The 16,162-nt window shown below is 35.5% G+C and overlaps 1 protein-coding gene across 1 annotated transcript in view; it reads left to right on the top strand.

Annotated features, from left to right (window-relative positions):
- Positions 1 to 16,162, top strand: part of RALYL (RALY RNA binding protein like) — a 572,389-nt gene that overhangs the window by 361,569 nt on the left and 194,658 nt on the right. Inside the window, exon 5 of the mRNA XM_044682437.1 lies at positions 10,923 to 11,086. Within this exon, the coding sequence (XP_044538372.1) occupies positions 10,923 to 11,086 (164 nt within the window). The remainder of the gene's footprint in view (positions 1 to 10,922; positions 11,087 to 16,162) is intronic.

Here is a 16,162-nt window from a genome sequence, read left to right as displayed (position 1 = left end):
CTGTAATTTCTAAAGGTCACAAAAAGTCAGTTAAACATCTTAGAATCTTCAGAAAATCAGTTAGAACTTAAAGCTATAAATTGAGGTGAAGTTCCAACTGATGGGGCTTTTGCCTTCTGGCTTTTGCTGTGGCTGGAGGCTTTGGCTTTGGCTTAACCTGTTGGCTTTGGCCTAATTGCTTCGGCCTTGGCCTGTGTTTATTTTGTTTTGGGGAAATTTGGACTTATCTCATTTCTCCAGACCTCTCCCTGATCTCCCATCTCCATCCCTCCCCTTCCCTGAATTTCCTTTGGGTCCTGGTGGAAGGGAGGATTTTGGTGATTAGACATTGTGGGTTTAGTTTCTATAGGCTAGTACAGTATCCTCAAATAAGTTACCCCTAGTTTTAATGATTTGATAGAGACTTTACTTAAAAGGCAGTCAAATCTTCCTGACTGGGAGAGCCTGACTCTCTCTATCTAAACCTCTCTGCGACCCATCCCCCACCCTCACCCCTCTCCCTAGAAGCAGTTAGAAAATCCTGAACCCCTCCCCCCTTCTGACTGACCCTGGTATTAATAAATCCCCTTGTTACCTATTCAAACCCTCTGGTGAGTCATTGTGTCAACAAGGGCTCAAGAAGAAGAAATCATTTTTCTTTATTTCTTGAGAGAACTGGGGCATCCATCTTGACAGGAAGTACCTACTCAAGACTTCCTCCAGCCATCAGTTTGACTGGCAGGGAGGGGCCCTCTCAACCCCTCCCTCAAGAGACTTTGAAACTAATGAGAGAAACCCTCCAGTCAAGCCTAAACGTTTCTTACTGGCCCTAGTTTCCTCCCTGTATCCTCTGTCTCAAGCCTCTGGGAATAAATCTGTTTGAGCTGCCCTCTGCTACATACCCTATTTCCCTTATTTCCTATATACCTTCCCTTACCTTCATTCCTCCTCCAATCACCTTATAATCCCCTATTCCCCCATTATCCTTCCTCACACTGAAATTGCATTCATTGACCCACTCAGATTAACTTATTTACTTTTTTTTTATAATACTACATATCTTGAGGCTTAATACTTCTAAATAGAACCCCAGAAATTCTAAATAACACATATGGGAATTACTAATCTCAGAAGTGAACCATTCAGATTTCCATCTGTCTGTGCTTCGTCCTCCTAGTTTCAGAAATGATGATATCAGAGTGGATATCAGCACAAACAGAAGTCACTTGACTTTGCAAGACCTGAGAACCCACTTGCCACCCACCCAACATGTAATCTTTTCAAAGGGCCCACAACTGCATGTCTTTCCTCACATGTGCTGCCCAGTTTTCTACTCCCAATTCATACTTCCTCAGTTCACACACACTCTCAACTTGTCTCTGTTGCACCATGTGTTATTTCACTTACATGTGAACATAACTCTACCCCTCTTTCCTTTTTAAAAGAAAATTTTGAAATCCATTTTGGTCTCACCCCATCCTCACATTACTTAATTACCATTCCATGCCCCATCACACATTGAGGGACCAAATCTTGCCATCATGTCAAACAAGGATCACCACCATAAAGAGAATGTTCAATATTTCCCAATAGATTTATGGCATAATAAATAATTGCTGAGAACTTCCCCTTGTGTAGTATCTTCCTTCTAAAGCTGTCTGCCTTCCTCCAAGATTCTCAACCTTAACTGCAGGACCTTGCTCTAACTTATATCACAAAAAATGAATCTGGAAGTCCTTCTAAGAATTTTTTTTTACTTTTAAAAATGAGATTATCCTTATTGCTGACTTCAAAAAACCCAAAAGAAGTCACCAAAATGATCTCCCACTTAAGTAACATTTCATAATTTCACCTCTCTGTTTTCTCCTGGTTAGTGTATCAATAATGGTTTATTCCTCCAAAGAGTTTCCCACAAATACTAGTCATTGAAAAATTGTTGCATTTGTATGCAAAATTTAGTCCTTGGCAAGTTTATCTGGATACCTCTTTTCTCTATGCCTCCCATTATCATTGCCATAGCTTATAGATTCATTTTTAGAAGAGGGAGAATAATGTAAGGGGATGAATGCTAGGCATGGAGACAAAGAGACATGGTTTCAGGTCCTAGTTATATTGGAGTGACCCTGTGCCAGTCATTTATTACCAGTCAACTCTAAAAGACTTATTTTCTTAGTAGTTTTTAAATTGTAATATTCATTGGTGGAGAAAGATTCTGTAACATGATGTATTTTTTCCATGTCTTTTGAAAAATATAGTTTCTCTAGTCCAGGGGTTGGAAACGTATGGCTCTTTCTGCAGGAGCCATAAAGTCAATTTTTTTCAGGCGCTGTTACAGGAGCGGCACTGTGAGCACTGTACGGCTCTCACGAAATTACATTTTTTAAAATGTGGCATTTATGGCTCTCACGGCCAAAAAGGTTGCTGACCCCTGCTCTAGTCCAAAGACATGCTTGAGATACACACCTTCTAAAATCCAGTGATCTAATATGCCTGAAACCATAGAAGGTGCTTACTAAATGTTTGTGACTCATCAGTCTACAGAAATCACTTTCATAGGTCTGTGGAAGATATATTGGCATATAGGAGCAGGGAAACAAACTGAAAGGCATTTTGTCTATCCAGGAGAGAGGTGATGAGAGCCTGTACTTAGGTGCTGATTGTGTGAATGGAGAAGTGGATGTATACCCCAGAGAGGTTGCAGATGTAGAAATGACAGGATTTGGCTGCTAATTTGTACATGAAGAAAGTAATGGGGAACTTCACAACAGGAGTGGGTTTAGGGAAGAAGATAATGTATTCTGTTTTGAACATGTTGAGTTTGAGATACCTACAGACATGTAATTCAAAATATCCCATAGTCCACTTGTGATGTGAGGTTAGAGCTCAAAAGAGACTAGGATATATACCTCTAGATATATTAATCTGGGAACCATCTGCAATGGCAATTCAATGATAATTGAATTTATTGTTTGTTTTGATTTGGTCGTGTCTGACTCTTTGTGATCCCATTTCAGGTTTTCCTGGCAAAGGTACTAGACTGGTTTGCCATTTCCTTCTCCATTTCATTTTGCAGATGAGGAACTGAGGCAAACAGGGTTCAGGAACTTGCCTGGGATCTTACAACCAACAAATGTTTGAGGCTAGATTTGAACTCAAGAAGATGAATATTACAAATTCCAGGTCTAGCATTCTATCCACTGCAAACGTAGTTGCCCAATCAAATTTATAGGAGCCGATAAAACAAAGGAAAAATTATAGAGAGAAAAAGGAAGACCCAGGACAAAGCTAAAATCTGCCTCTTCGTGACTTCTACTCATTGTACTTGAATCTAGGACAGACAAAACTAATTCTTCTTCCACGTGACAGCCCTTCAAGTTCATGAAGGACCACTCTCATTTACCTTTCTAATTATTCTGTTCTCTGTAGTAAGCATTCTCAATTGTTCTACATAGTCTTCCTTTGTTCTGGTCTAAATGACCTTCACAGCCCTTGTTGGCTTCTTTAGAAACTTCAGCTTATATTCTGTCCATTTTACAATGTGGCACCCAGAACCAGTGGCATCCACTATGTTGTCTTTTTTTAGTGGTAGGGATTGATGTGCACCAGTCTTGCTAGACAGTGACTAACTGCATTAATTTGTAAGATGGATAGGCAGGGAGAGAATGTGGTCTGTGACCTATAACTAGCCCATATTAGAATTGAATATAACCATAGCATCACTAATGCCATGTTCATAATATGAACTAACCAACCACAAATGTCATTAAGTACGTATTTCATTCACAGTTATTGCTGTGTGGTATTTCTATGGAATCTCCCTTGACTCATGCCAATTGTCAAATCAGCTTTAACTTATACAGGAGAAAGTTGATTTTTTTTAACCCAAATATTAACTTTGTAAAGAAACTTTCCTTTTTGAAAAGATTTTCTCAAACCATTCTTATAATTCTTGAGAATTTAATAGGACTCCCAGGAATGATAAGAAGGTTAAGCTGAATTTTAAAAAAATCTATGATGGATACTGCAGTTATAAAAGATAATCTTTAGACCCTGTTTCTAATATTCTATAATTACATATTGATGATAATTAGATTTTTAAATGTTTCCACTACAGCTTTTATTGATTTCCTAATGTAGAGAGCACTAAACCTGGGACTATGAATATCATATTATTCAATGAATATACATTGCCTCATATTCTACAGCTATTATTTTTAACCAAGTAATTGTGAGGCATGGAGGTGACCCTGAGTTCTCAAATTATGCCAGGGGAATTCAGACTTTAGCAAATTCTACCAAGCTGAAAGGCTTTGAGAATGGCCTGAATTACAGAATATATGTCTGTCACCCAAAGATCTAGCTAATTTTGGAGAGGCTCATAGCATGTCAAATACAGAGTAATGAATTTTTCAGCAAGTATAACTTTCAAAGATGAATAACTAAGTCGTAGATGGCTTGTGATCTCCATTGGCATGGCAGATAGAGCATCCATGCCAACAAAATAGTAGATCTTCGAAGTAAAGGAACATTCATGTCTCATAACAGTGTCCTCATTATACATTAGATTTTCTCCCACTTTAAAACATTTTTTACCTACATGTCTTTATAAATATCCAAGGACTACTTTACTAGGAATCAGAAAAGCTAGGTCCCAGTTATTTGCTCCTTCCTGCCTTCTCCTCTATGGTTTGCTAATTGTGTTATTGGACAAGTCTCTTGACCTTCTTTGTCATTGGTTTTCTCATTTGTAAAACAAGTTGGATCTGATAATCTTTTTCATCCTCTTCTAATTCTGTGTATGCCACTTCTTCTGCTTGATGACTATAAGCTCTGTGAAGTTATGTTTTTTAATGTTTCTGTCTTCCTCACTACCTGGCATAGTGTCAGACATATGTAGTAGGAACTTAATAAATGTTTGATGACTGAATAAATAAATAAAGAAGTGCTTGAATTTGTCAGTGCCAAAAATGACAGGTTTACTGTTTGGTTATTTATATGTTTCTAGTCGTCCAGATTTGTCTTAAGGGAACACAAGCATCTGCCAGTAGCAGATATTCTCAGTGGTTACCCTGTAAACATCAATTCCCAGGCAAACCAAACTCAAAGGAATATGAGGAGGAAAGAAAATGTTTGTCCTATTATCAAATTATTTTTGTCGACATCAATTTTTGTAGACTATTCTGCTTACATTTATTGATAAACATTGCCCCTTTTCTAGCTGGCATGTTTAAAACTGGCCATTTGGAACTTGTTTTCCTTTTAGTATTTATAAACCAGAAGAGTATATGGGCAGCCATTAATCACTCGTCACTCACTGGCTGGGGATTTATTCTTTTAGTGATACTAAGAGCAGCCCTTTATAAGATTTGTCTCCAACCTAAGACCATATACTCTTTAGGTTACATTGGAAAGCCCTCTAATGATTCAACACTAGAACAATTTCTGTTTCTTTCAACCACTAGCTAATCATATCTTATCATTTTCAATTTGAGCATTCCTAAATGTATGGGTTTTAATAGTTATAAAGAAAAGACTAATTCCAATACTTGTGTGGGGTTTGTGTGTGCATGTGTACGTGTGCTTAGAAAGTTATTAAATTCTAGGTTATCAAAATCTCTCTGGTTCCCTGAACCAGTATTATTTTTTAGCATACTAGTTAAGTAATTGACCATAGTATCAGGGATTCTGTACAATTTCATTGGCTAATAGGCTTGTATATTCTCCCTAGAATCATGCTTGTGTCAGGGACAGGGGAAGATAGTACTTACAAGAGTATATAGAGATGGAATTGGCTTTAAAGGCCTTCTAGCATAAAGCCTTTATGTTTCAGATGAGGAAACTGAGACTCATCAAGGGATTTGGCTTGTCCAAGGTATACCAATTAATAAATAGCAGAACTGGGATTCAAATTCAGGTTCTCTTAGTCTGGTGCCATACCTACTAAAATATTCTTCCTCCAGTAGATAACTGTAAAGGAAAGTCTTTGCATGTAATTTTTAAAATAAAAATCTTTATATACTCAAACAAAGCAAATCGATATTAAGTACTAAAAAATATTTGAGCCCCAGGGAATGTTTTCAATTACTGTAATAGTGCCAATTGCAATTGAACCTTTTTTTCCACTGATATCAGCAAAGATGCTGTGTAGTCAGTAAGCATCAAATTGTTTTCTTAACAGAAAAATCACAGCTATGCCAGATATGTGTTTTCAAAGCTAAAAAATAGATTTAATAAAGGGAGTAGTTGTTCACTATTTTTGTTCTCATATTAATTTTATTCTCATGTTAATTAGAAAGAGGAGCAAAGCCAATGTATTTCAGTGAATGAAAAACTCTTAGGTCAAGTTAAAGTTGTTTCAGATCATTGATTATAGAGTATCAATGTGCACAGAGCTCTCATACATATTAGAAAAATATAACAAGCTCTGTCTGTTTCTTAATGCTCATTTAAATTAGCATTTGATCCAGCCGCATTCCATTATATAGGATGTCCCAAAAGTCAGAATTCAGTTTTGAGCTTACCAATCCTATTTTAAATAAGCTTAAAAAGCTTAATGAGTTTATTAAAAATATATGTGATGCATGTTTTAATAATTAGCATTTTGAAACATAACTTCAACACTTTGAAATTTAAGGGGAAATAATTGTAATAGGACTTCTACAGAATCCCCAAAGTCTTAGTGCAATTTGGGGAGGGGGGTTGAGATTCTGTAATTCATGTAAAAATTTTTCCTTACATTTGAATGTTTTAAAGCCATGCTTCTAAGCCATAATTATCAAAATGTACAGAAGCATATTTAAAATATACAATTATTATACTATTTCAGAATGACCAAAGGCATGTATAAATTATTTTTAAAACATCAGTTTGTTGTTTCCAGCTAACGATGTTTCCACAAAGCACATATAAGCAGAAAAACTTCTTCTGCCTTTTAAATTAATTAGTTATCACAACATATATTCTTTCTCTGTGGGAACAGCAAATCTCAACGTTGCAGGGAGAAGTAAGGGTGGGTTTGATTGATTTCCTCAATCAAGTTACTCTATCCCACTTAAAGTAAGCAATAAGATAGCTGATCAATTAGCCAATCAACTTAAGTCATAGCCTTTATCCTAAGTGCTAAACGGACTTGGGATTGGACTGTCATTGCACAGAAAGAAAGGATTAAATAAGCCATGGAATCTTAGTTATGATTTATGGGTCATCTATCAAGTTAGTTTAGAAGTGAGGTCATTTGACAGGTTGGAGAAAAAATGGCTTTTCTGAGCCATCGAGGAGAAATCTGGCAGGTTGAATTGGGAGTGAGGAGTTACTGTTGGTCTGGGAGAAGTGAGGAGGAGAAATCCTGCCTTCAGCCTTGGACAGATCTCCTTCCCTCCTACCTCCATTTGCTTGGAGGAGGATCTTAGGATTTTTAAAGGGTTCAAAGGATTTTGGACATTGAATCTTCCCACTGACATTTTAGAGATGTCCCCAGATCAGATAACAACAGTGCCTGTATTTGGAGCCAAGGACCAACTGGCCATAGATTCCTGGCTCCATAAGAAACCCATAAAGAAACTACATGAAGCTGAAGGATATGTTGTCTCACAAATGGGAGAAAGGGACTTTCAGCCACCAGGAGCTGTGAGTTAACCCCTTCTTCACATGTGCTACAAGCTTGACCCAGAATTCCCATGGATTCTATATATACTTCTGTTTATACATATATATGCATATGTAGATACCTACTGCACATACATTTGCACGCTGAAATAAACAATGACATGGTGCTGAGTTCATTGTCAAGACCTTCAAAGTGGTGATACATACATATATACATACATACATATATATATATAGCATATATTTATATGCTGGTCACTATATACCTTTGTATAAACATATATATATAATCAGATTAATATATTAAAACATGCTTACATACACACTCATGTTCCATACACACATATAAACATATGCATATATGTATATATTCCCAACTAATTTTAGGCAATAAAACAGACTTTATCAAAACTTTATTTTCTACTTTTGAGATTACATTTTCCATATGTCTTGCTACTAGGGTAGATAAGAAGAATGTTTGAGAATTTTGAGATAAGTAGAATTCTGAAGTACTACCTTCATAAAGGGATAAGAATCATTTCTGAAGCTACAAGGATAACATATATTAAATGTCTACTGTATGTCAAGCATTGAGCTAAGCATTAAAGAAACAAAAACTACAGCAAAGCAATTCTTGTCCTCGAGGAACTTATGTTCCAATAGCCAATAACTTCAGTTTACAGGGTAGACTGCACCTCCAAAGAAAAGGAATGATTGCTGCCTTGGGGACAAGATCAGATTCAGTTACTTTGAGTGTTACACTTTACAATCCTAGACAAGCTTGAGTCCTGGAAGTATTCATTTTCTTTTCCTTCACTCCTACAAAATATATTAGTTGTTACTGAAGTGTAAAAATATAGTTTTGCCTGGGCATGCTTCTTCATTGCTAGAGCAAAATACATATCGATTTCACTTTAAAGGATTTTTAAAATCCAGTTTATATATTTTCTTGAACTTTTAAAGTTACACTTTAGGGACCTGAAGTCCAAATTCCACATTACGGAGATTTGAATCCTGGATTTGGCCTTTGTCACTGTCCTCTCGTACTAGCTTTATGGTTTGGAATTCATGAAAGCACAGTATTTGCTTGTATTTATGATATGATATATAAAAGGCCATGAGTGATGGAAATCAGAAGCAGATTTTAGTCAGTTTGTTTGACTTATAAAACCTTAGACATGGGTGGTCTTTATAACTTTTTCTAGTCTCATGTTCCCAAAAAGCAACGTATTGACATTCATGTCATACCCAGTGCTGGTAGGATCTTTAACTGTAATGGACTGCACAGAGACTCTTAACCCTCTTGAACTGTCTCATTTCATCTTTTTTCCTTTCCAAATATCACTCAGCTTTTTCCTAAAAATGTGTTTATTCCATTTCAGAACATTTTACCTCTGATATAAGAAAACCTCTAAGTACTTTGGAGTTCTGTCTGGCGGTTTTAAAATTAGCTATATATATATATATATATATATATATATATTCCTTTTTTCCCATTGTGTAATGATGTTTGTTTTTAAATTTTCCCCAGTGTCTTATCATAAAAGGATTCTTTTTAAAAATGGAATTGCTGTATCACTCATTTTTATGCCTAAGAGAAAACTAATTTTCCATACTAATATGTTATATAACCTTTTTTTTCCCTCCCTTCCTGCTTATCTCTCCTTCTCACCATGACATTGGATTACTACTATTGATTGGTTGTTTTTAAAGACAGTACAAGAATTTAATCTATGTAATTGAAGCACAATGTAATATGTAACCATTGTATTTCTTAAATCAATAACACTATAATCTTTACAGTTGACTGCCTAATTACACCTGGTTCACAGAGGGATAGTTTCACATTCTGGACAACTAAATAAGTTCCAACTTCAATAAGCTAATTTTTCCCCCCTTTCCCTTACTGTTGTTTTTTTTTTAGTGATGCTATAACAAAACTAACTATATAATCTATAAGCTGTGCCTATTTATATAGATGGATGTCTATTTTATATATCTTATACTATTCAAGGAGAAAATATATTTCCCATAGTTGTTGATGATAAGAATTTTAATAATTTGCAAGTAAATTTCTGGGGGTTTTCATTTCCAATTCTATTTTCTAATAGGACATTTTCATAAACTAGCTGGGTGACACTGATGAAATATTGAGTGCAATCTCTTGGTGTTGTGGATTCTTCATCTGTCATATGAACATAATAGTACTCACTCTTCTCACTGCATAGAGTTGTGAACACAGAAATTATACAGAGAAATAGAGACACAAGATTAATGTATGCTAAGTGATAATAATAAGACTAAACATTTGTAGCACATTATAAACATATCAAAGCATTGTCACTTCCAGTAAGTGGGAGAATTATTTCTTTACATATATTTTCTGTGCCATTTATATAATGTTTTTCTCTAACGAAACACAAGCACTACAGATTTTGTGTGTGTGTTGTGTTTATATACACACAGATTTAGTGAAAATAGTTTAAAAGGACATAACGCTATGCAAATGTTATATGTTGTGATTATTAATTACCTATCAATTCCCAGCAGCTAGGCAGCATTGCATTAGAATACCCAAAGGGAAACCTACATGTGTGAGACACAGCCAAGCACAGGTTAGAAAAACTTAGGTTCAAATACTTCTGATGTTTATCAGCAATGTGATCAGCAATATATTGGGTTTTTTTCCATTTTTTAAATTATTTTATTTTATTTTTTATTTCCATATTATTTATTTTTGTAAGTGAATAATCTTGTCCTGGATCGTCATATTGGCTGTTAATAACAAAGTCTATCGCATTTGATCATCACAATATTATAGTTACTGTATACAATGTTCTCCTGGTTCTGCTTATTTCATTCTGCATCAGTTCATGGAGGTCTTTCCAGCTCCATCTGAAATCATCCTGTTCATCATTTCTTACTGCACAATAGTATTCCATCACCATCATCTATACCACAATTTGTTCAGCCATTCCCCAATTGAGGGACATTCCCTTAGTTTCCAATTTTTTGCCACCAGAAAACACGCAGCTATAAATATTTTTGTATAAACAAGTATTTTCCCATTTTTTTATCTCTTTGGGCTACAGACCGAGTAGGGGTATTACTGGATCAAAAGGTATCAGCAATACATTGTTATCCCAGTAAGCATGTACTGAGTAGTCACAAGAAAGTATATACAAAATAAAGACATCAAATACACACACACACACACACACACACACACACACACACACACACCACCACCACCACCACCACCAACAACAACAACAACAACAATTGATTGGATATTCTAGTTGAAAGCCAAATCTAAGTGCCAGTTATATTTGTTAAAGGTTGTTTGATTACCACGGGCGTGTGCCCCCACCTCCCCGGGCAGTGATACCCCTGAAGCGTCCCCGCGTGGCTGTAACAGCGACTCGTCGAGGTAAAGGTGTTTTTTCCATGAAAGGAGGATCGAAATCTACATCAAGTGGAACTTCTTCTTCAGGATCCAAATGTGAGTCTTTTTCTTCTTTGTTATTCCCTTTGGGAAAGTGTTTAAATGTCTGCCCTGGAAAAATAGGTGTCTATAGCATCAAAATCCTAAGATGAATCATTTTGACTTGGTGAAATAGTAAATCATAGCATTCAAAAGAGGGTATAAAATAGGTTTCAGGTCAGAAGATTAGACAGTATTCGTCACACTGGGAGCATTTGCCTATTAAAGCCATTAGTATGAATAAGTTGCATAGCAATTTTCCTTAAAGGATGACTGTTACCTTGGAATGAATTTGTCTCCCGATGATATCTTCAGCTAAATTCAACTTAATATTTTTAAGTGCTTGTTATTTGCAAGACACTGTGATGGTTACTATGGATAGAAAGACAAAAATTAAAGATTTCTTTTGTATTCTAAAGGAGGGAAGAAAACATTAAGCTGGCAAGGATATCAGGGAAGGTGGAAGTTAGCCTATGAGCCTTTAAGAGACTGAGTCATTATTAAAAGTAGCAGTAAAGAAAGAGTAGGGGTAGAAAATAAGATACCGAGGCAGGAAATAGAATACTAAGTTTGGGGACAGCAAATAGACTGGTTTGACTGTAATGTAAAATGCATTGGTGGAGAGCAATATGAAAGAAATCTTAAAAGGTAGGTTGGAAGGGGTGGGGTTACTTTAATTCCAGAATGAGGACTTTCTCTTTCATACTAGAGGTAAGAAGGAGTCAGTAAGTATTTTCTAGTGGGAATGGGCCATGATCAGATTTACACCCCAGGAAAATTATTTTGATAGTTGTTTGAAGGATGTAATGCAGAGGAGAGAAACTGGAAGCAGGGAAGTCGATTAGGAAACNTACTAGAGGTAAGAAGGAGTCAGTAAGTATTTTCTAGTGGGAATGGGCCATGATCAGATTTACACCCCAGGAAAATTATTTTGATAGTTGTTTGAAGGATGTAATGCAGAGGAGAGAAACTGGAAGCAGGGAAGTCGATTAGGAAACGATTTTAATAGTGCTGGTAAGAAATGATAAGAGCCCTAGCTGAGCAATAGAAGCCATGGCTGTAGAAAGAAATTTATAAATATATATATATATGTATATATATATATGCAAGAGATCTTTGGGAAGTCAAATCGCCAATACTTGACAACTAGTTCATTATGGGAATGGTGAACTAAAATCTGACTTGAAGAATAGTGCAAACCTAGAAGAGGAGGAGAAATGATGAATTATATTTTAAATCCAATTTATTTTGTGATGCCCATAAATAACATAACACAAAATGTAAATACGTTGAACTCACATGATTTTTTGGAAAAATGTTCTGTAATAACATATATACTTTGTGATCTCTGTGCTCTTACCATTCCTAAGATCAAATCTCTAGAAGCAAAAGGACCTCTGAGGCCATAGAGTGAAAGCCCCTCATTTTATAAATGAGGAACCTGAGGTCCAGGGAACTAAATGACTTTCCTGTGATTACATAGTATAATACATGCTTATAAAGTACCCAGCATTATTACATAGGGTCATGCATGATTACATAGGTCATACATTATTAAGATGGTATCACATACAATTACATAGTATCCTAGAATATTGCATATTATCATACATGATTAAATAGGTGTTGAATACAAGATCTGAACCCAGGATATTTTACTCCAGTCATTCCTCTTTCCATTGTACCTCACTGATTTCTTTAGAAAGTAATTTCAAAAAAATTTTGCCTTCTGATTCTAGAACCATTAATGATCATTTTATTGGACTCTACAACCTGACCATTATTATCAAATTTTTGTTTCTAAAGACAAGATAGATGAACTATCGCTTCACTTTAAGTATTCAGGAACAAAGTGAAGAGATATATTTTCTTTCATTTTTTTGCCTCAGTGTTTGTGACATACTAAGATTATTTTTTAACTTAATTCACCTTTTTCTTAAAACTTAACTGGCACAGCATTTTACTCACAACCCTTGGATCACAGGATTTGGAGCTGGAAAGGACCTTAGAGATCACCTAGTAATAGACTCATTCATAGAATCTCAGAAGTGAAAGGTCATCTGATTCAACCTTCCTCTAAAACATTCCACTTCAAGATTTCTCTATATAGGTATAAATATTTAATCTTTTTTATATGTGTGTGTATATAGGAAATATCTAATATATATTAGTATATGTAACATTATATAAAGTAAATAATCTCTATACTTTATCTTATTTCTTCATTTTCTCATATCTTATATACATATGTATAGTATTTATTTATATAAAAGAGACATATTTTGTATGCCTAAATATATAAACCTAGCTCACAGGTGGCCTGGCTAGATGTGATCTAAGGTTTGGTCCACGTTTTCAGAGAATAGGAAGTACCCAACTGGGATGAGAGGTAGTCAAGATTCAGCCTTGCCCACATCAGGCAGTCTCTCCTCTAGACTCTAAGAAGGGTCTCAGGCAAGAATGAAATCTAGGGGGCAGCTGGGTAGCTCAGTGGATTCAGAGTCAGGCCTAGAGACGGGAGGTCCTAGGTTCAAATCCGGCCTCAGACACTTCTCAGTTGTGTGACCCTGGGCAAGTCACTTGACCCCCATTGCCCACCCTTACCAATCTTCCACCTATGAGACAATACACCGAAGTTAAGGGTTTAAAAAACAAGAATAAAATCTATTCAGCACTCCTCAATATATATCTAGTCTAGGACTTTGATCAGTTCAGAAAGATAGTCACTTTCCTTATCATTCTAAAAATAAAGGAAGCCCTTTGCTTATACTAGGCATCTTAACCCCTTCCCACCTAACACTAGTTACACAAAAGACCATCATGAATATTAAGTAAACACATTTATCCAAGAAACACAACAAACAGAAATTGGAGGATTCCATTTTATTATGTTATATTGTAATCCACAATTGAGACTATACCAAAGAAAACATAGAGATAAATTAACTCTTCAGCTGGAAGAAAAAGATCTGAGTTCAAACCAAAAGACTGGGAACAATCTCACCAAGAGAGTCAGTTTTCTAAGGCTACATGCATTCAAAAACTAGGAATATGATGGGGTCTAACTTCCTCATGCATGTGACTCTTGGGAGTTCATGTTATCCATCAAAAGCTTATTGTCTTACCTATCTCAATCTCTGTCAAAGTCCTCTTTCTGGATGTGTCCAATGTTTTCTAGGCAAATGAAGAGTTATAGATGATGTGTCCATATGGCTTCCCCAAACACAATGAAAAGTCCTCAAGGACGGAGATGTTTTGCTTGTGTCTTTTTTTATCCCTCAAACCTAGTACAGTAAATAGCATATAGTGGACACTTAAGAAGGTGAAGTGAACAGCAAAATAGTTATTGACTGATTGATTAATGTAAAGAGGGGAGTAAATATGTCCTGAGGCAACTCATTTCACTTTGGGAAGCTCTAATTATAAGAAAGTTATCTGCTTTTCAAACTGTCATTCACTTTTCTGCAGCTTTCAATCATTGCTTTTAGTTCTGCTCTCTGGGGTCAACCACAACAAATCTAATTCTGTTTCTATGTGACAGCCTTTTAAATACTTGAAGTAACTAGCATTTCCTCTTCAGTCTTCTCTAGACTAAAGGTCTCCACTTCCTTCAAGTGATCTTCATATGATATTTCTCTAATACTCTAATCATTTTGAGAGGTCTCTTGATTTGCTTATTACACTTCATAAAAAGTAGGAAGCAGAAGTGAACGCAATTATCCAGATATTATCAATAATATGGAAACAAATCTTGATCAATGACACATGTCACACAAAGAGTTATATATGAGTGAATGACTAAACAACAAAAATGTATTACTACTATAATTGGCATTATTAATGAGTTCAGGGAATAGTAATGGGATACTACTATTCTTGGAAGCCTCCTAGCTTTGGGGCATTATGAGAATGTGTCTAGCCTACATGTGGGTTGATATAGCCAAAATGAATGAGTACAAAGATGTTTAAATAGATATACAGAAAGAGGAAAATTTATTACTGAGCACTTGAAATTACACTGGTAATAACAAAATTTAAGATGGAGAAATGCTCATCTTTCCAGACAACAATCTTACATTATGAATTCTATTTTCTCCAATAATGTTGAAGAGGATGTAGTGGTCCTATATTTGTTTCTTGATGTAGCAACTAAAAACTGATTTCCTATAAAGCTTTGGGATATAGCAATGTAATCAAAGTTTATAATATTAGAGTAACTTCATTTATCTGACAACCTCAAAGTGAAATTACTCAGTTCCTACTTCCCCAACCCATTCTGTCACCTAGTGATATCTCCCACCTTTGCACCTGCCATGAAACTCATTTGAAAATTAAACTGTGTATGATCTCATGTCTTTAGTTTGATTGGATTGTTTTAAATTTTTCATTAGTCTATTTCACTATTCCTCACCTCAGTTCCTTGAGGGCACAGAGCTTTACATTTTTCTCTTTCCCTAACAACGACTTGAACATGGTAGATGATAAGTCAAAATCTGTAGATATACTGATTGAATCTAGGCATAAGAAGAAGAGTGGAACCCAACATGAAGAAGTGGCATTCCTACAGTTAGAGACTTGTATGCCAAAAACCAGTTAATCCTCAGTGAGGCAAAACAGAAACAGAAACAACAACAACAACAAAAACCACAAGAAAGCTTTTGTGCTTTGGTTTCTCCTTCTTTTTTAATTATTTTGTCAAAATTTAGAGGACAACCTGTATTTCATAAACCCATGTTTCCCTTGCTTTTGATTATAGGGTGAAATTATAATACTTGATATAGAAAATCAGAAATATTTCAGAGAATCTTTCTCACCAGCATCCTATTTTATCCTAACTAAAAAAAAACAGTAGGATAAGAAGTAGAGACCTCAAGCAAATACCTAATTAAATTTTAGACACCAAAAATAATCAACAAAAGGAACTCCATGAAAGTTCCTTCTAGAGTTAGTCTTCATCCATATTTATTTAAGGTAATAGTCAATTAATTTAATTTATTAAGCAACTAATTTGTGCCTGGCATTGAATTAGATACTATTTAAATGAGAGAGAGAGAGAGAGAGAGAGAGAGAGAGAGAGAGAGAGAGAGAGAGAGA

Source organism: Gracilinanus agilis, chromosome 1 (assembly GCF_016433145.1).
Source record: "Gracilinanus agilis isolate LMUSP501 chromosome 1, AgileGrace, whole genome shotgun sequence".
Lineage (NCBI taxonomy): Eukaryota > Metazoa > Chordata > Mammalia > Didelphimorphia > Didelphidae > Gracilinanus > Gracilinanus agilis.
Note: the sequence above shows the minus strand (reverse complement) of the source record. Positions and strands in the feature narration are given on the sequence as shown.